This window comes from Pelodiscus sinensis, chromosome 19 (assembly GCF_049634645.1).
Source record: "Pelodiscus sinensis isolate JC-2024 chromosome 19, ASM4963464v1, whole genome shotgun sequence".
In the NCBI taxonomy this organism is placed as follows: domain Eukaryota; kingdom Metazoa; phylum Chordata; order Testudines; family Trionychidae; genus Pelodiscus; species Pelodiscus sinensis.
The window spans coordinates 5,505,270-5,525,406 of record NC_134729.1 but is presented as its reverse complement, the minus strand read 5'-3'; the positions used below and the strand labels follow the sequence as shown (position 1 = coordinate 5,525,406).

General features: G+C 53.8%; 1 protein-coding gene across 1 annotated transcript in view; it reads left to right on the top strand.

The window, feature by feature from the left end:
• The window catches only part of ACVRL1 (activin A receptor like type 1), a 41,333-nt gene that overhangs the window by 9,774 nt on the left and 11,422 nt on the right, over positions 1-20,137 (top strand). The window contains exons 3-10 of the mRNA XM_075902033.1: positions 3,435-3,506; positions 8,404-8,625; positions 9,536-9,750; positions 10,640-10,739; positions 11,759-11,905; positions 11,995-12,270; positions 13,267-13,464; positions 19,021-19,151. Coding sequence (XP_075758148.1) covers positions 3,440-3,506; positions 8,404-8,625; positions 9,536-9,750; positions 10,640-10,739; positions 11,759-11,905; positions 11,995-12,270; positions 13,267-13,464; positions 19,021-19,151 — 1,356 coding nt within the window. The 5' untranslated portion in view covers positions 3,435-3,439. The remainder of the gene's footprint in view (positions 1-3,434; positions 3,507-8,403; positions 8,626-9,535; positions 9,751-10,639; positions 10,740-11,758; positions 11,906-11,994; positions 12,271-13,266; positions 13,465-19,020; positions 19,152-20,137) is intronic.

Below are 20,137 nucleotides of genomic sequence, written 5' to 3'. Positions count from 1 at the left end.
AAGGCCTGGTCCGCATGCCTCCGCTGGCCCATAGAGCTCTGTGTTCCCAGCCATGGCCAGGAATCCATGCACCTTGGGCTCTCCTATTTCTCCGCCTAGGGCGCAGCCCCCTTTGGTCTCCTTTACTCTAGATTATTGGGCTTGGCACAGCGTCACTGGACGGTGTCGAGTCAGCCATGAGAGAGCGGAGGGCAGCTTAGCTGGTCTGGTGGTTCCTTCTGGCCTCAGACGCTGTGACCGTGATGCATAGAGGAATGGTGCGGGGTAGCCTGGATCAGGGCTGTCTTTAGGACTGATGGGGCCCAAGGCAGTGCTACCAGGAGTGGTCTAAGGCTGGCTGCGGCAGCTGGCGCCCCAGGCGAAATGCGCAATTGGCGCCCCCGCCTGCAGGGCCGTCAATGGACTGACATCATCATCGGGCGCCCCAGGTGGCGGGGCCCTAGGAGGCAGCCAAGTCCGCCTAAAGTCACGGACCGCCCCTGAGTACTACTACACTGGAGCCCCTGTGTCCGATGGCTGCAGCGCGGGAGGATGTTTGTTTAGAGCTGTGATTTCATCGTCTTTAGCAACACACCCGTGAAATATTGGAGAACAAATTTTAAACTCAGAGCCCGTCCACTCACATGCTGAATTCAGAGGCCGACAGTGCAGACCTGGGGTTGGCACACGTGACTTCAGCACCACTCGAATGGCTCTTTCGCAGTTTCAGTGTCTGCGAACAGCCCTGGCGAGGCTTTGTCACTTTGACAGAAACTAGATCCACTCGGGAGGAAACAGAGCCATAGACCAAGGATAGGAAGAGGCCAGTGGGTGGACATTAAGACCCAGGGGTGCCCCCCGTTTTCGGGTGCCCGATGCTGCTGCATATCTGCCTGTGGGTAAGGACAGCTTTGGCCTGGGTGAAGGGAAGCTCAGCTCATCTTCACAAGGCCTTTCCGAGCCATTGCGCTTTGATCTGGCAAGACTTATTGTTTAGACCTAGTTAAATCCAGGGCCAGATTAAGGGGCAGGCTAGCCGGGCAGCTGCCCGGAGCGCCAACCTATAGGGGGCACCTGATTAAAGTGGTAAGGGGCTCCACGTGCCCGGGGGCGGGGCCATGCATATGCCGCACGCTCGGGCGCTCAGTGCCCCTTACCACTTCAATCAAGCGCACCCCATAGGTTGGTGCCCGGGGGCAAGGCCGTGCGCCCACTGCCCAGGGTCAAGTATAGCTTGGTCCGGCACTGGTTAAATCCTACTAGCTACACTGGTCCCCTTTGGCCCTGCTGCATCGCATTACCACCCTCTTTGACTTTCCTGAGTCCCCCAGGCACCGACACTGCCACTGACACTGCCCCCACGTTGGTAGTGAACACGTCACGTAGCATGTTTTTGGCTCCCTGTTTCAAACCTGTAGCTGTGCTGGTGACGGATGAGCCCAGGCCCTGGTTTCTGTACTGCTGTGCTTTGTCAAGTACCTAGATCTTGAATACTGTGTACAGATGTGGTCTCCTCACCTGAAAAAAGATATTTTGGCCTTGGAAAGGGTTCAGAAAAGGGCAACTAAAATGATTAGGGGTTCGGAACGGGTCCCATATGAGGAGAGGTTAAAGCGACTGGGACTTTTCAGTTTAGAAAAAAGGAGACTGAGGGGGGATATGATAGAATCATGAGTGGTGTGGAGAGGGCCAATAAAGAAAAGTTATTTATTAGTTCCCTAAATAGAAGAACTAGAGGACACCAAATGAAATTAATGGGTAGCAGGTTTAAAACTAATAAGCGAAAGTTCTTCTTCACACAGCGTGTAGTCAACCTGTGGAACTCCTTGCCAGAGGAGGCTGTGAAGGCTAGGACTATAATAGAGTTTAAAGAGAAGCTGGATAAATTCATGGAGGTTAGGTCCATAAAAGGCTATTAGCCAGGGGACAAAATGGTGTCCTTGGCCTCTGTCTGTCAGAGGCTGGAGAGGGATGGCAGGAGACAAATCGCTTGATCATTGTCTTCGGTCCACCCTCTCTGGGGCACCTGGTGCTGGCCACTGTCGGCAGACAGGATACTGGGCTAGATGGACCTTTGGTCTGACCCAGTACGGCCGTTCTTATGTTCTTATGTTCTAGATGGATGTTACAAGGAGGAGGGAGAAAAATTGGGCCTCTGAGGATAGGACAAGAAGCAATGGGCTTAAACTGCAGATTTAGGCTGGACATTAGGGAAAACTTCCTACCTGTCAGGATGGTGAAACACTGGAATACATTGCCTGGGGAGATATTTAAGAGCAGGTTAGACAGACACCTGTCAGGGATGGGCTAGATCGAGGGTGTCCAACACACTTGCCATTAACCACATGTGGCTATTGGCCAGCTGAGTGTGGCTAATTGGCTATAGCAGTAGCCACTATATTCTTTAAATCTTCAGAATAATGTGGCTGGTTCACTATAGCAGTAGCCAATGCAGCGGCTACTGCTTCAGAACTGGTTGGACACCACAGAGCTAGACAGTGCTTGGTCCTGCCGTGAGCACAGGGCACTGGATTTGGTGACCTCTTGAGATCCCTTCCAGTTCCAGTGTTCTATGATTCTAGGACATCGAGTGCTGTGCTCCACTCCAGAGATGGCTGCATTTCGGTGATGGGGAGGCCCGCCCAGCCTCTAAAATGCTTCGGCGCAGCTTTTCCTGGGATAAGAGGAAGAGCAGCAGCACAAGTTGTTAGAACGAAAAGAGGCTGGTGTGTCCATTGCTTTACCCACAATACAACACGGGACACGGTTGAGTCCCATGGAAAGAACCATGCTTACTACACACACGCAAGACCTAGCTACAAAGATCCTGCCGATCTGGCTGATTTGTGGTGGCTTCTCCAGTCCCCAACACAGTAAACGCCTCTAGCAGACTCGCAAACCATGTAAAGATAGAGTACCCCGTTCCTGTCTATTACCCTTCTGTGTAACTATGGACTACTGTCAATGAATGCAGGGATTGTGCTGTGTTTATGTACACACATTACCCACGCAGACTGGTCTCCCGGAGACTGAGTTTAGCTGGAATGGGTTTCCATGAAGTTATATGTTGCAAAGATCTCCTGGAATCGCTCTCAGGAAGAGGTGATAACCGGGATGTCCTGGCTAAGTTCCACTCTGGATAATTCTGTCCTACCTACCTCCATCCTGTCCCTCCCCTCCCCTCCAATTCCAGTTGACTGCAAAATCCTTTACTTCCTCTAAGGCCATTGTGTAGCTTTGCTGAGCGACTGCTAAGCAGCTGACCCATTCCAGCCCAGATGTGATGTGGCTGCCTCTCAGGGACACATGACGTGAACTCCCCCCCCCCCCCCCGATATAATAGAATTGCACCACGATAATACCAATTTGCAGTGGCAAAGGGCGTTTGCATCCCCCAGGGGAAAGACGTGACAGAATTGTGAGGCTGCGCTATTCATTCCTTCTCTTTTCTCCAGAGAAAATGCTGCAAGGAGCCATTGGGAGCTTCCTCCTGGCCGTTCTGACTTTTGCACAGAGCTTTCCAGAAGGTACGTAGCTGAAAAGCCAGCGTGACTAACAAAAATGCCGGGTTCCCAGAGGACGGCTGTTTCTTTCGGGAGCATACAGGAAGCTGAAATAAATGGCTGGCGATTTGGAGATGTATTTATATTCCGCCTCTCAAAATAAGTCACTGTCCCTGGCAGTTTATTCAGGCCACTGAGTGTCTGCCTGGTGAGGCAGCACTGCCTAGTGGTCAGAGACGGGCGCTGGGAGTCAGGATTCCTGGGTTCTATTTCACATGACCAGGGGTGCGTTGTTTCCCCTCATTTGTCACTGACCTCTCTTCCAGTGTTAAGTCACATGCTTTAAGAAAGGGCTGGAGACAAGAAGGTCTGGAATAGTCTTAAATAACGAGGGCTTTTCCTGCAGATGGGCTCCTCTTCATGGGTGGCGAGTTGCATGGGCTCGTGGTGCCCATGCTCTACCAATATTTGGAGCTGGAGCAGGCTCTGGCCCCCCCACGCGAACTCCCATCCCAGCACCAGAGCATCCCTGCTGTGCACAACCTTCACTGAGCTCCCCCTTGTCGGCTGCTGCTGCCATGCACGGCGTGCTCAAACCGGTGGGCAGGGAGACCCTCGAGCATGACGTAACATCACGGCCCGGGATTTTAAAACTTCTGGGCACTGCTTTGCGGGTTTGGAGTCTGGGGACGGAGTGCAGACTCTGGCCCCACAAAGTGGAAGGCAGAAGGTAGGGGAGGGAGGGGGGAGGAAGGGGCTTGTGCGGAGGGGGAGGAGAGAGGGGGAAGAAAGGGGAAGGCACCAATGGGACAGGGTAGAGGACAGACAAATGCCAGGGGGCCAAGTGCAGACAATGAGGAAAAGGGCAGGAGGGGAGGTGTCAGTGGGAGGGGGACAGGGTGATGCTAGGAGGGAAGAGGGTAAGGGCATTGGGGGATGGAGGAGGAGGGGTGGGCATGAGGAAGGCAGGGATGGAGCAAGTCATGTGTGAGGGCACAAGGGCATAAGGGAAATGGGGGCAGAGGGAGGGGAGAGGGTGGACATCAGGGAAAAAGAGGGCAAAGGGGGCAGGCAGTGAGGAAAGGGGGAGGCACCAGGAGGATGCAGGAATAAGAGAAGATGCAGGTGCCAGGGGATTCTGGGGGTGAAGCAGAATGGCAGACACCTGCAGGGGAGGGACCAGCACCAGAGGAGGGATGCAGGGCAGGTGTGTAGAGGGAGGTGTTAGAAGAGGGGATGAGGAGGGGTAGCTCACATGATCAGAGTGGGGCTACTGGAGGAGTGGGCACAAGGGGGAGAGAAGGGCTGGTGGAGAGGGGCAGATTACAGGAGGGCTGAGGGCAGTGAGAAGGGCAGGAGTCAGGACAGCAGAGGAGGGTGAGGAGTTGGGGGGCAGCAGGCACCAGGGGAGATGATGGAACAAGGGGAGGAGACATGGCAGCAGAGAGAAAAGGGAAAGGTTTAAAAATATTTATTAATAACTTGGGTGCCACAGTGGCACATCCAAACAAGCCACATGAACTCAGTACTGGTGCACAACACAAAATTCATTTTGCTCATGGGAGGAAATTCTTAGGCTATGTCTACACTGCCCCAGCCCAGGGTTAGGTTCTTCCCTCTGCTCCCAGCTGTCCAGTGCCAAACCAAGGATGCAAGATGTGAGGCCCTGTTGTTACGCTCAGCACTGTCAGAAAGCTGGAGGGGCATGTTAGAGATGGGCCCAAGCTATGAAAGAGGCCAGAGATAAAAGTAATTTAAATTTCATACAGATATTGAAGTCAAAGGGGGATAGTTCTGCTGGTCTGTAACTTTAAAAACAACAAATTGCACCTTAGGATGCGTCTGCACAGCACCCTAAACTCAAAATAAGATGCGCAATTTGCGCTACACAAGTTGCATAATCTTATTTCGATCTAATTTGGAAATAGGCTATTTCAAAATTTGGCATGTCTACAGTGCCAAATTTCAAAATAACGCACTATTTCGAGCCATTCCTTATCCCTCGTGGCAAAATAGCACGCCTGTTATTTCGAAAAAGGATATCTGTGGTATCCCGAAATAGCCATGCAGTGTAGACGTACCCATAGGTATCCCGAAATAGCTACCCCACACCCAAGGAACACATCCGCTATTTCAAAATAATTTTTAAATTAACAGACACGCTATTTTGGCATCCTTGTAAACATTGTTCCATGAGGAATAAGGGATGTCTCAAAATAGTGCTTTATTTCAAAATTTGGTGCCTTGTAGACATGCCAAATTTCAGAATAGCCTATTTCAAAATAAAATTGAAATAAGATACACAATTTGCGTAGCGCAAATCGCGTATCTTATTTCAATTTTAGAGTGCAGCTTAAACGTACCCTTCAGGTGTGTCTAGACTATAGGGTTTTTTCGAAAAAAGTGGCCTTTTTTCGAAAAAACTTCCCGGGCATCTAGACTGCTGCCACGTTCTTTCTAAAGTAAATCGAAAGAACGTGGCAGTTTTTTCGACTGCGGAAAACCTCGTTTTACAAGGAATAACGCCTTTTTTCGAAAGTGCTCTTTTGAAAAAAGGCGCTATGTCATGCAAACTATGCTTTTTCGAAAGAGAGCATCCAGACTGCCTGGGTGCTCTCTTTCGAAAAGGAGGCTTGCTTTTTCGAAAGTACTGGTTGTAGTCTAGACACTCTTTTTCAAAAGTATCTTTCGAAAGAGGCTTGCAATCTAGACATAGCCTTAGAGACTATCATAAACATATATATTATCATAAGCTTTTTGAGCATTACACCTCATGAAGTGGGTTTTGCCAAAGAAAGCTTATGATACTATATATATATTTTTTGTTAGTATCTCAGGGTATGTCTACATTACAGCACTAATTTGAACTAACTTAATTCGAATTAGTTAATTCGAACTAAGCTAATTCGAACTAGTGCATCTAGACCTAAAAACTAGTTCAAATTAGCATTTTGCTAATTCGAACTAGCATGTCCACATTGAGTGGACCCTGAACCGAGGTTAAGGCTGGCCAGAAGCAGTGCCGGCAGGGCATCAGGTTAGGACTTAGAGCGTGGAGCTGCTGTCTCAGGCTAGCCGAGGGCTGTGCTTAAAGGGACCCGACCCCCACCCCGGACAGACAGTTCTCAGAGGTTCTCCGCTTGCAAAGCAGTCCTGGCTTGGAGTGCCCTGAGTGCCCACACTCGGCACATCACAGCACTCGGCCATCAGCCCGGCTGCACTTGCCGCAGGCTGCCATCTGGGGGGGGTCAATCAGGGGGCTGCAGGAGAGTTTCCACCCCGAGGAGCCCGCAGAGCCACCCCAATCCTCCTCATCGGGGGCTCGTACCCCATTCCTCCCTCACATCCTTCCACTTACCCCTCCCTAGCCCCCTTCCTGATGTACAAAATAAAGGTCATGTGTGGTCAAAAATAGAAACTCTCTTTATTTAACAAAACTCGGGGAGACTGGGAAAAGGAGGTGGGAGAGGGGAAGGCAACTAAAATGATCAGGGGTTTGGAACAGGTCCCATATGAAGAGAGGCTAAAGAGACTGGGACTTTTCAGCTTAGAAAAGAGGAGACTGAGGGGGGATATGATAGAGGTCTATAAAAACATGAGTGGTGTGGAGAGGGTGCATAAAGAAAAGTTCTTCATTAGTTCCCATAATAGAAGGACTAGAGGACACCAAATGAAATGAATGGGTAGCAGGCTTCAAACTAATAACAGAAAGTTCTTCTTCACAAAGCAAATAGTCAACCTGTGGAACTCCTTGCTGCAGGAGGCTGTGAACGCTAGAACTATAACAGAGTTTAAAGAGAAGTTAGATAAAGTCATGGAGGTTGGGTCCATGGAGTGGTATTAGCCAGGGGATAGAAATGGTGTCCCTGGCCTCTGTTTGTGGAAGGCTGGAGATGGATGGCACGAGACAAATGGCTTGGTCATTGTCTTCGGTCCATCCCCTCCAGGATACCTAGTGTTGGCCGCTGTCGGCAGATAGGCTACTGGGCTAGATGGACCTTTGGTCTGACCCAGTACGGCCATTCTTATGTTCTTATGTTCTAAGCTCAGGGCTCAGGGTCGGGGGTCTCACTGGACAACCCTGATTTTCATGCAAACCTGCTCCTGGGTGGCCAGGCTGGCAGCTATCCTGCCCTAGACGGCCACTTTCCTGTGCCTAGTGCGGAGGTCGTGGATGAGGTCCACGATCTCCGCACTAGACCAGGCGGGCGCCCGCCTCTTGCAGCCCCGGGCAGGGTCCTGGGAGCCGCCAGCCTGGTCCCGGGAAGAGGCGGAGGGCTGGGTGGCAGCGGGTGGCTGGCTCGAGCCATGCCAGGTGCAGGGTCTGCTGGCTGGGTGCTGGCAGGCTTGCACCTGGCACGGGCACCATAGCCAGCCCGTGCCCCTTTAAGGGCTCCAGGGCCGGGAGGGGGCAGAAGAGTTTCCCTGGTGGTGCCCAGAGTGGCCACCAGGGAAAGCTGGGGAGGGCTAGCCTCCCACTAGTTCGAATTAAGGGGCTACACAGCCCTTAATTCAAACTACTTAATTCGAACTAGGCGTTAGTCCTCGTAGAATGAGGTTTACCTAGTTCGAATTAAGCGCTCCGCTAGTTCGAATTAAGTTCGAACTAGCGGTTTGTATGTGTAGCGCCTATCAAAGTTAATTCGAACTAACGTCTGTTAGTTCGAATTAACTTTGTAGTGTAGACATACCCTCAGGGTGTATCTAGACTACAGGGTTTTGTCGACAAAACTATACCTGCGTCTACACTACAGCCAAGTTCTGTCAACAGTAAGTCGACAGAACGTGGTAGTTTTGTCAACAGCGGTAAACCTCATTCTACGAGGAATAACGCCTTTTGCTGGAATGTGGAGAGAGCCCAATGTGCCCCACCCGGCTCCGCTCCGTCCGTGAATCGTGCTGCCTCATTTGTGTCCCACAGAGAAGGTCACATGTGCCTGTGACTTGGAGTCGTGTAACAATCACACCTGCCAGGGGAAGGTGTGTTTTGTGAGCAAAAATCTGGATAGCGGGAAGGTATTCAAGAAGAAGGGCTGCCTGGGCAAAGACACCCAGTTGCAGTGCTCGAGTTCGGAGAAGGAATACGCCACGCGCTGCTGCAACTCCAACATGTGCAACGAGAACATGAATATCTTCCTGGAAGGTACAGCCCGGCTGTGTCTCCCCTGACTGTGCCCAGGCTGGCTGGCAGCAGGGGGCTCCCCCACTGGCTGTTTGCCCCAGGCTCTCACCCCTTGCCTTGGGGAACCCTCCAGCAGCCTTTGGGGAGACCGGAATTCCCTCAGAAATCAGTCGGAGGCCACCCCGGTCCATGCAGGCCTCTTTCCTTTTGGACACTGGCCCTTTCTCCAGTGCAATACGCTGCCTGCTTGCACAGCTGCACCTCACCGCAGCTGCCTGGGCCCCCCTCCCAGCCCTGAGCTCAGGCGCTGGGCTGTTGCCTCCCGCAGTCGGTGCTCCCTGGGGCCCCGCAGGCTCTGCCCTGCTCCTTCAACGGGAGGGAGCTATCCGCAGGGGGTGGGTGGCGTCTGCTGTCAGCTCGCCCGCCAGTTGGAGCCCTGGGACTCTCCGCCGGCTGCCCAGCAACTGTTCAGGGCTCCAGGGGAGTAGCACTGGCCCCTTCAGACCCTGGCTGTCCTGAGGCTGGCCCTGCATGGCTCTAGAGCAGGGGTGGGGAACCTCAGGCCCCCAAGGCTCCAGCCTCCCCCACTGCCCCACCGCAGGGCTGGAGCACACAAAATCTACCAGGCTGGGCCCCCCCAGGCTCTGGTGTGTGAGGGGCACGTGGGGAGGATCTTTCTCCTCAGTCGGGGGCCACGTCAGTCAGGGCTGTTTTTATTTTTGCTTCTTGCTTGTGTGCGGCCCCGACTGTTTTTTCTGTGGGTCAGCAGCCCTCCCCCCCAACGGTCCCCCCGCCCCTGTCCTAGAGTGTAAGATACATAACGCCCATGCCCCAGAGCCTGCTCTGACTCCATGCGCCAGAGCCGGGCAGAGGCATCCTTACTGCATTTGCCCCAGGACTCCATCTCAGCTCATCCTCTTCCCCACCTCAGCTGAAGTGCAGCCCGAAACGCCGACCTCTCTGAAGAACCTTCTCCTGATGATCCTTGTCCCCCTGCTGGCCTTCCTGGTCATCGGGATGCTCCTTGCGCTCTCCTGCTGGAAGCTGGCTCAGCATCGCAGGAGACGGCTCCTCTTCCAACACAACAACTTGGGCGACACCGACCTCATGCTGAAAGCCTCCATGGCCGGAGACGGCGTCTTAGAGGTGAGAGGGCCTCCCACCGCCTGCACGCTACAGCCAAGACACGGAGCTGGCCAGAGACGGCCTCCCGCCCTGCCCCTCCTCAGGTCTGAATAGCAGAAATCAGGGAAGGCAGGATTCAAACCTTTGACTCTGGGTCGCAGTCAAGGTCTCCCTCTAACTAAGAGGCTATAGCAGGGTTTCCCAGCCTATGGGTCGGGACCCACATATGGGTCGCCATTACATTTCAAAAGGGACTCCAAGTGTCTCCCCAGGTGGCTCTGTCTCCCCTCCTCCCCCCGTTTTTGAATTGCCTTGGGTCACCAAGTCTTCCTGAATGGGTCGCCATCTGGAAAAGGTTGGAAACCGCTAGGCTATCGCAATGACTAGGAAAGGGTTAGGGTTGCCATGGATGCATATGGCCTTCAGAAGTCTCTTTCCACCACCCCCACCTCCCATGGGTAGCAGGCGGATGTCTCTGCCCCATTGCGGGGAACATGTCATTGGACTTTCACATCACGCCACACTCTTCCTTGCAGCTTCCCCTCCATCTCCACAACTGCCCTCCTGCCACAACACTGCCACCCTGTGCCCCATCTCCACCCCACTCCTCCGGCCAGCATTCACCCCCTCTCCATGTCCTTTGCCTCCAGCCAGCCTACCACGGTGCACCAATCCCCCCCCCCAAAATCCAGGCGTTCTGCCCCCCTCACAATGCCCACGACGTGTCCCAGCCCCCAGCAGTCTCAGCACCCTTGTGCACCCTACCTCCCAGCTCCCCCTCCTGATCGCCGTGGTAACAGAAGAGGTGGAAGGCCCAGACGGAGGGATTTAATGTCGCTGGTGGGGTTGCTATGCCAGCAGCAGTTTGCAAGGTTACCTTGCTGCAAGCTCTCTCGCTGACTTCCCTCAGGACCTGCTGAACGAGGACTGCACCACGGGCAGCGGCTCCGGCCTGCCCTTTCTGGTCCAGAGAACTGTGGCTCGACAGATCGCTCTGGTGGAATGTGTCGGTAAGAAAACCCAGCTCCGGGCTAGGCACTGCAGCTGACTGCACATCTGCCCCTGGCGCAGGAGGGTCCCTCTGGCTCAGCTACCACCTGAGCCCTTCAGCCAGGCCTGTGCCAGGCTCCCGTCCCAACAGCAGCTGGAGATGAGGTCATGAATCCCGACCCTCACGCCAGGCAAATTTTGGTCTCTGTTACCAACCCCCTAACCCAGGCCTTTGGAGTTGCTTCATGTAGGCGTGGGGAAGGACAAGCACGTCTTGGACTTGCTGGGTTATTCTTAGCCCCTGTTTGTAGAATCATAGAACATTAGAAGGGACCTCGTGAGGCCATCGAGTCCAGTCCCCTGCCCTCACGGCAGGACCCAGTACCAACACTATCCCTGATCGATGTAGACCATCCCCGATCCCCGATGGGCTAGGCTCTGGCTATGGGGCTTTTGGCCTGACTCTTCATGGTATGCCCTGAGAGAACGGGCCTTTCCCTTACCAGACAGGCCCGGGCACTGAGGTCCCCATGTAGCCCCCTGCTGGATCTCACACTTTGGGGGACCCCCGGGGCCAGCATGACAGGTCAGCACAGTGGTCCCAGAAGTGACATAGTCATTGCTTCTGCTCTGGATCCTACCAGGGACAATCCTGAAGCCAGGCCTGTGCATGAAGTTCCCAGTGGCCCTATTAAGCCAATAGGGCCAATAATAGCCTGTAGGCCCTATTAAGCCAAAGACAAGTCCTGGCAATTTGCTGGGGAATAGGTTTGTTTTCAGATGGCCTTGGGCCTTAGGCTGCTGGGTGCCCCGGCTGTCAAAGGGTGCAGTGCGCTGGCTCCATCATGGGCCCAGGCTGCCCCCAAGTCCACAAAGAACATAAAGCCTTATCCTTGGGGTGGCTGAGGTCGCTAAACCTCCAGCTGAGGCTGCAATGGCCTGTGCTCCGACCCCGACCTGCTACAGCAGGGACAGGGATTCACCCCATGAGCCCTGAGCACCAGCAGGGCAACGTGACGCCGTGTCCGTGTCCTGGCAGGGAAAGGGCGCTACGGAGAGGTGTGGCGCGGCGTGTGGCACGGGGAGAACGTGGCCGTGAAGATCTTCTCCTCCCGGGACGAACAGTCGTGGTTCCGTGAGACGGAGATCTACAACACGGTGCTGCTCAGGCATGAGAACATCCTGGGTGAGTAGCAGCCCCCTTGGGTCTTTATCTGGTGCCCAGCCTGCTGGGGCCTCCCTGTTCCATGGCCCCTTCTGCTTTATCCCCTGTAGGCTTCATTGCCTCTGACATGACGTCCCGGAACTCCAGCACCCAGCTCTGGCTCATCACTCACTACCACGAGAATGGCTCGCTCTACGACTACCTGCAGAGGACGGTGCTGGACACAGAGATCTGCCTGAGGCTGGCCTACTCCATCATCTGCGGTCTGGTCCACCTGCACGTGGAGATCTTCGGGACCCAGGGGAAACCAGCCATTGCTCACCGGGACCTGAAGAGCAGGAACATCCTGGTGAAGGCCAATAGGCAGTGCTGCATCGCAGACTTGGGTGAGAGTCTACCAGATGGAGCCAGGACTGGAGCCCATTGCTGCATGGAGCAGAGCAACTGACCAGATCTGACCTTTGTCTTGTCTGCACCTAGCCAATGTCTGGATTCCCTTTTATCTGGGCTCCGTGTGGGGAAAGGGCAGGTGCATTGGGGGCAGGGCAGGATGAAAGCAAAAGCTGTTACTCCGGCCAATGGAGGGCATTGTCTTCTCAGAGCTTAAATATTTAGTTCCCTGGAGTCATGGGTTCAAATCCCAGTGTGGGGTAACTCCAGGGAATTCTTTTTTTTCCTCCACAGAACAAAGTGGTAGGCTATGTCTACACTGGCGTGACCTTGCACCAGAAGTATGCAAATAAGGCTAAGCGTGGAATATCGCCGAGCCTCATTTGCATATCTAATGAGCCACCATTTTGCGGAAGAGGCTCTTGCACCAGAAAGAGAGTCTACACTGCCCCTTCTTGCTCAAGAAAAACCCTCTTCAGCAATGCCGTTATTCCTGAAAATAATCAGCATAACAGAATTGCGCAAGAAGGTTTTTCTTGGGCCAGAAGGGGCAGTGTAGACAGCTCCTTCTAACGCAAGAGCCACTTCCACAAAAATGGCAGCTCATTAGATATGCAAATGAGGCTCGGCAATATTCCACACTTATTTGCATACTTCTGGCGCTAGATCGTGCCAGTGTAGGCATAGCCATAGTGTTTTGGGAGGTATCAGACCCCATGTAACCATAAATACTGACCTCCCCCACACTCACCTTCACAGCCCCACTGATCAGCAGAAGAGAGGCATATGGGAAAAGCCAGGGATGGAACGAAAGAGCATATCGCCATGGGAGACAGAGGTACACACAGGCTGTATTGATCCAAGGTGGATTTCCCTGGGCTGTAAGCAGAAAACTCTGCCAGCTCCAAATTCCAGGGTACTTTCCCTAATGGAGAGAGAAGTGAAAACCCCGTGTCCTCCAGCTCAGCCTTCATGATGCTTCTCCCTTTCAGGGCTGGCGGTCATGCATTCCCAGGGCAGCGACTACCTGGACATTGGGAACAACCCTCGGGTGGGCACCAAACGCTACATGGCCCCCGAGGTCCTGGACGAACAAATCCGTACCGACTGCTTCGAGTCCTATAAGCAGACAGATATCTGGGCCTACGGTCTGGTGCTCTGGGAAATCATCAGGAGGACGGTTGTAAATGGTAAGGGGCAGTCTGGGAGGCTGTGGGCAGTGAGAGGTGGCACTCCTATTTCTGTAGCCCAGTGGTTTTCCAAGTGTGGTCTGTGGATCACTGGTGGTCCGTGGCCACCTTGCCGGTGGGCTGCGGCTTGAAGCTCAGCCCCCGCCCTGCAGCAGGGAGCCCATGCTGGTGCTCGGGCCCCACGCACCCGCCCCCCTCCCCCGAGGTTAGAGCGCCAGTACCAGCTTCTCGCTGCAGGGGGAGCCCCGAGCCTCACGGGCTGGATCCATTCACAGCTCCATGCACTGCCGTTACCCCTCCCGCAACTGAGGGACCAGCCACACAGGGGAGTGCTGTCTGGAGACTTTTTCTGCTGCTTCCATTGGCCAGAATTGTGGCCAATGGGAACAGTGGGAGGCATCAGGGGCGCTAAGCCAGATGAGCGCCCCCCATCTCCCTCAGGGCCAGACCCTGCAGCCCCAGCCCTCTCCTGCACCCTCCCTCACTCCTGCACCCTCCCTCCTGCCCAGACCTCTCACCCCAGCCCGCTCCTGCACCCAGCAGGGCCGACAGCAGCCATGAGCCCCGGGGCAAGATGGTGGAGGGTCCAGCTCCACATCCCTGCAAGAGGCTGGGCCGAGGGCAGTTGGCCCTTAGCGTATCCTGGACTACCGCAGCGGGTCCTCCCTCAGCCCTCAAAACCATGTGGAGTGGCTCTCCGGCACTCCCACAGCAGTTCAAAGGGGCTCTGGGCCCCTTTGAATGGCCAGGCCCCAGAGCAATTGCTCTTGTTCCCCCCTGTTGGGCCTGCCTGCTCCCTACTTCCTGCCCAGACCTCCCTCCTCCCCCCATTTTGTCACCATGGGTGGTTGGTGGAAAGTCTGCATTGAGCAGGGTGGGCCACGGGTCAAATGGGAACCACTGCTCTAGCCACATCCACGGGCACACAAATGTGGATATCTCGGCCCGAATCCATAGATACGTGCACATCTGTTTGTCCTTCACTAGTACCCAGAGACTGCCCTGATCTGTATATAGGCACCAAATATCTTGACATCCACAGGCCCAAAGACATCCACCCGGCCACCTGAGAGGGTCCCTTGTCTATTCTGCTAATCTTCTATACTCAGACTGTGAGCTCTTTGGGGCACAGACAGCCTTCTTGTACAGCACCCCGCATGTGTCCCGGGGCACCTCACACGATCTCACTATGAGGAATACATCCTAGCTTGCACAGAAAGCACCGGGGCTCTATTCGGATGGGGCCGAGGCTGGGGACCAGATGCAGCCCGCAGCTTGCCTGGATCTGGCCCCTGAGACTCAGGGCTCCTCCCCGGCATTGGGGAGCCTAGCGCTCCAGCACCCCCCCCCCCTCCGGGCTCTAGTGTGTAAGGGGACTGTGGGGAGGGTCTTTCTCCTTCTTAGTCAGGAGCCACATCAGTGCGACGGGTTTTGTTTTTGTTTGGGGGTGGGGGTTGTTTCTCAGTTGTACACGGCCCCCGACTGTTTTTCCTGTGTGTCAGCAGCCCCCGACCACCGATCCAAAAACAGTTTCCCCACCCCTGGCTTAGGAGCATGGCACGGGCGGTGGCTGCAGCCACAGCAGAGAGGCCGGAGCGAGCTGTGTGCGCTAGTGAGGCTCCCAGGGCAGAAATAATCGCGGCTCCGGGCTGTGAAGGTTTTCGGCTGCTCTCAGTGTTTTTTGCCCAAAGATTAGCTGTAAATTATAAACACTGTAATCTAGTGTCAGCGCCCGGCTCCCTGATTAAAGGGCCCATTAGACTCAATCAGCGCTTTGTTTGTTCAGCACTGATTAGAAAACAAGCAGCATCAGAGAACGGCTTGGAGCCTGGCCATATGCTGGGGACTTCCGGCTCCTCCGGCGCACGGGCTGGTTAACCCAGCACGTTTCCCCCAGGGCCTGCCTCAGGGATGGGCTGGTGCTGGCCTTGGGCAGAGGCAGCTGTTGTGGGACGGGGATGAGGGAGGGCAATGGGACTGAAGGGACCCAAAAGCAAATGGGCCAGATGCAGATTCCTTCTCCAGTGGCAGGGCTTGAAGGGGGGGGGACTTCACCTGCCCTGCCCCGCCCCATTCTCCCCCTCCAATAGCAGTGTCAGAACGGGGGGGCGGGGCTTTGTAGCTAGGATGCTCCACCGACACTGCCCTCTCGCCCTCTGCCAGCTTCTGCAGACAGTGAGCCTGGCCTCAGATGTGGTGTCCTGAGTCAATGTTCCAGGGGTCCCTGGCAAGGGAACACCCCCACCCTCATCGTGGCCTGCTCCGTGGCAGCCCGAATGAGCGCCACAGAGCAGGGCTAAGGGACACAGGCAGGATAGGGGACACCCGGAGGCCCGTGGTCTCCAGGGGGTCCAGCAGGAAAGTTAATTAAAAGCCATTAATTAAAAGGTGGAAGTTGGAGGCAAGGTGGCAGCTCCCCCAAGGTGCAGTCTGGCCCGGCTAATCTCTTTGAGGGCTCCCAGGGGCTCTGGGATTCAACACTTCACTTAACTAACCCAGGAGAGGTTTAGTTCCTGCCCTTGACTTGGCCACCCATTAACCCCCGATGGGCCACAGGCCTCTCTCCCGTCAGACACCAGCGCAAGGGGAATTCCCCACCGTGTGCTGCACCCCAGGGTGGGCAGGGTGACATGGGGCTTGCACCCTCTGTCCCAAGGCTTCCGATCCCTCATGCGGAACCAGGCAGGAACTTCCCATTGCGGTGGGCTGATGGGACACTGGAAGGGCTTTGGCAGCCAAAAAGGGTTAAATCTCCAGCACAGAGACAGACTAAATGGGGATTAATTAGCCAGGGCCCCCTGCTGCTGGGAGCAGCTGCCTGGCCTCCAGTGCACCACTAGGTGGCGGCGAAGCTGCAACTGAAGACAAGGTTCCCAGATGATCTCCAGTTCCAAAGGGAGACCTGGGGAGAAGGAAGGGAAGGAGGCTCACTTATGAGCAGCACAGAGATATTCATTGCAGGCTTGGTGCATCTTCCAGTACAGCATTTGGCATCCAAGGCAGGATCCCTCCGGGGTCTGATCTGGCAATGCAAGCAGCACAGGCTGCATCTGATTTGAGCTATGCCGGCCTGAATCTGGGGAAACTCTGGATTGATGCTTCACGGAGTAGCCGAGTTAGTCTGTACAGGTAAACTAAAAAAACAACAAATAGTCTGGTACCACTTAATAGACTAACAAAACATGTAGATGGTCTCATGAGCTTTCGTGGGCACAGCCCACATCTGCAGATGACAGGAGTGTTGGATGTCTAGGACCAAAATAAATAGGGGAGATGGATTTTCCTGGAAGTCATGGGATGCGCAGGCCTAAAGATGGGGGTTCCACAACCACCACCCACAAAAGATCCCGGAAAACTGGAAAAAGGCAAATGCAGTGCCCATCTTTAAAAAAGGGAAGAAGGACAATCCAGGGAACTACAGACCGGTCAGCCTTACCACAGTCCCCAGAAAAATCATGGAGGGGATCCTCAAGGAATCCATTTTGAAGCACTTGGAAGAGGGGAAAGTGAGATCAGGAATAGTCAGCATGGATTCAGGAAGGGCAAGTCATGCCTGACCAATCTGATTAGCTTCTATGATGAGGTAACTGGCTCTGTGGACATGGGAAAGTCAGTGGATGTGATATACAATGATATGGTCTCCCACAATATTCTTGCCAGCAAGTTAAGGGAGTATGGATTGGAAAAATGGACTGTAAGATGCAGAGAAAGCTGGCTAGACTGTCAGGCCTAACAGGTAAGTGATCAATGGCTCAATGTCAGGTTGGCAGTCGGTTTCTAGCGGAGTTTTGTTCAACATCTTTATTAATGACCTCGATGAGGGGATTGATTGCTCCTTCAGCAAGTTTGCAGATGACACTAAGCAAGGGGGAGAGGTAGATATGCTGGAGGGCAGAGATAGGGTCCAGAGTGACCTGGACAGATTAGAGGATTGGGCCAAAAGAAATCTGATGAGGTTCAACAAGGATAAGTGCAGAGTCCTACACTTGGGAGGGAAGAATTCAAAGCATTGTTACAGGCTGGGGACTGAATGGCTAAGTAGCAGTTCAGCAGAAAAGGACCTGGGGATTACAGTGGATGAAAAGCTGGATATGAGTGAACAGTGTGCCCTTGTAGCCAAGAAGGCTAATGGCATATTAGGGTGCATTAGGAGGAGCATTGTCAGCAGATCCAGAGATGTCATTATTCCCCTTTATTCGGCTTTGGTGAGGCCACATCTGGAATATTGTGTCCAGTTCTGAGCCCCCCACTATAGAAAGGATGTTGACACATTCGAAAGGGTCCAGTGGAGGGCAACCAAAATGATTAGGGGGCTGGAGCGCATGACCTGTGAGGTGAGACTGAGGGATTTGGGTTTATTTAGTCTGCAGAAGAGACGAGTGAGGGGGGATTTGATAGCAGCCTTCAACTTCCTGAAGGGAGGTTCCAAAGAGGATGGAGAGAGGCTGTTCACAGTAGTGACGGATGGCAGAACAAGGATCAATGGTCTCAAGTTGCAGTGGGAGAGGTGTAGGTTGGATATTAGGAAAAACTATTTCACTAGGAGGGTGGAGAAGCGTTGGGATGGGTTACCTAGGGAGGGGGTGGAATCTCCATCCCTAGAGGTGTTTAAGTCTCGGCTTGACAAAGTCCTGGCTGGGTTGATTTAGTTGGGATTGGTCCTGCCTTGGGCAGGGGGCTGGACTTGATGACCTCCTGAGGTCTCTTCCAGCTCTATGATTTTATGCCATCTACAAGTTTTGTTAGTCTATAAAGTGCTACCAGACTATTTGTTGTTTTTTCTGCATTGATGGCGCGGTAGTTTCTGGGCCAGCTCCCACGACAGACTAGCACTCTGCCCGATGTGCAAACCCATCTGTGGCACACGTCTCGTCATGCTGCGGATCAGCGCCCATGTGTCTCCCAGGATATAGAACGGTGTCATGCTTGGGGTTAGTGCCTCATTGATTGGCTACGCCCACCCACGTTTATACATGTTCCTATAACACAGAAGGTCTGTAATGCTCTGCAGCCACATGCACCTACCTCATGGGGAAAGGATCCCTGGGGTGAAATCTTGCCCCCACTCATTAGCAAAACTTCCACTGGCATTGGTACGAGCAGTTCCCCCCTGCTCTTCAGCTCCTCCACAGACACAACGTCTATATTCTGTACAGCACCTAGCACAAAGGGGCCACAGTCTTGATTGGTCTTCAGGCCCGGCAAAAACATATGGGATTAATTGTCTGTGGCATGACACTGGAGCTCCTGCACGGGGGTCCCTCACATCCCTCGTATAGTACTTAGGAACAAGGATGAGCGCCTTTTAAACAAGCACCCACATGGTGCAGGGCCATTCAGCAGACGGTGGTGGTGCAAATGGTGCAAATGTGTGTGTGTGCATGTACGCAGGCCCCTGTGGTGCACATGTGCATGCACACGCACACGTGCGCATGCCTGTGTGGTGCACGTTCCTTCTCTCAGTCCGTGGCTTCTGGTGAGTTAAGGTCACTTTGTGCTCCATGCCCTGTGACCCTGCCAGCTTTCCTCACCTGCTTTCCTGTCTTCCTGTGGCAGGTTTAGTGGAGGACTACCGGCCTCCGTTCTTCGACATGGTCCCAAGTGACCCCAGCTTCGAGGATATGAAGAAGGTGGTTTGCACTGACCAGCAAACGCCCAGGATCCCTAACTACTTGTACTCTGACTTGGTAAGTGTAGCCCACAGCACAGACCAATATTCTGTCTCATTTTTTTCCATCTTTGTGGAGAATAAATGTTGTTATATGCATCAAGGAATGTGCAGATGGGCACCACCAGAAGAAAACACATTCTGATGACTGTGGAAGCTGGGCAGCATTCAAATCTCTCCTGGGGAACTTCCCAAGTGCTCATCTTACAGGGAACACTGGCACAGACTCCAGTGGAGTCACTCTTCTTTAACTAGTCACCAGTATAAACCCAGAAATAAGAACCTCAGAAAGGCCACACTGGGTCAGACCAACGGTTCATCTAGCCCAGTGTCCACTCTTCCCACCGTGGCCAATGCCAGGTGCTGCAGAGGGAATGAACAGAGAGAGCAATTATCAAGTGACACTAAGCTAGGGGGAGAGGTAGATATGCTTAAGGGCAGAGATAGGGTCCAGAATGACTTAGACAAATTGGAGGATTGGGCCACAAGAAATCTGATGAGGTTCAACAAGGACAAGTGCAGAGTCCTGCACTTGGGACGGAAGAATCCCAAGTATTGTTACAGGCTGGGGACCAACCAGTTAAGTAGAAGTTCTGCAGAAAAGGACCTGGGGGTTACAGTGGATGAGAAGCTGGATGAGTCAACAGTGCGCCCTTGTAGCCAAGAAGGCTAATGGCATATTAGGGTGCATTAGGAGGAGCATTGCCAGCAGATCCAGAGATGTCATTATTCCCCTTTATTCGGCTTTGGTGAGGCCACATCTGGAGTATTGTGTCCAGTTCTGGGCTCCCCAGTACAAAAAGGATGTGGACACATTGGAGAGGGTCCAGCGGAGGGCAACCAAAATGATTAGGGGGCTGGAGCATATGACTTATGAGGAGAGGCTGAGGGACTTGGGTCTGTTTAGTCTGCAGAAGCGAAGAGTGAGGGGGGATTTGATAGCAGCCTTCAACTTCCTGAAGGGAGGTTCCAAAGAGGATGGAGAGAGGCTGTTCTCAGTAGTGA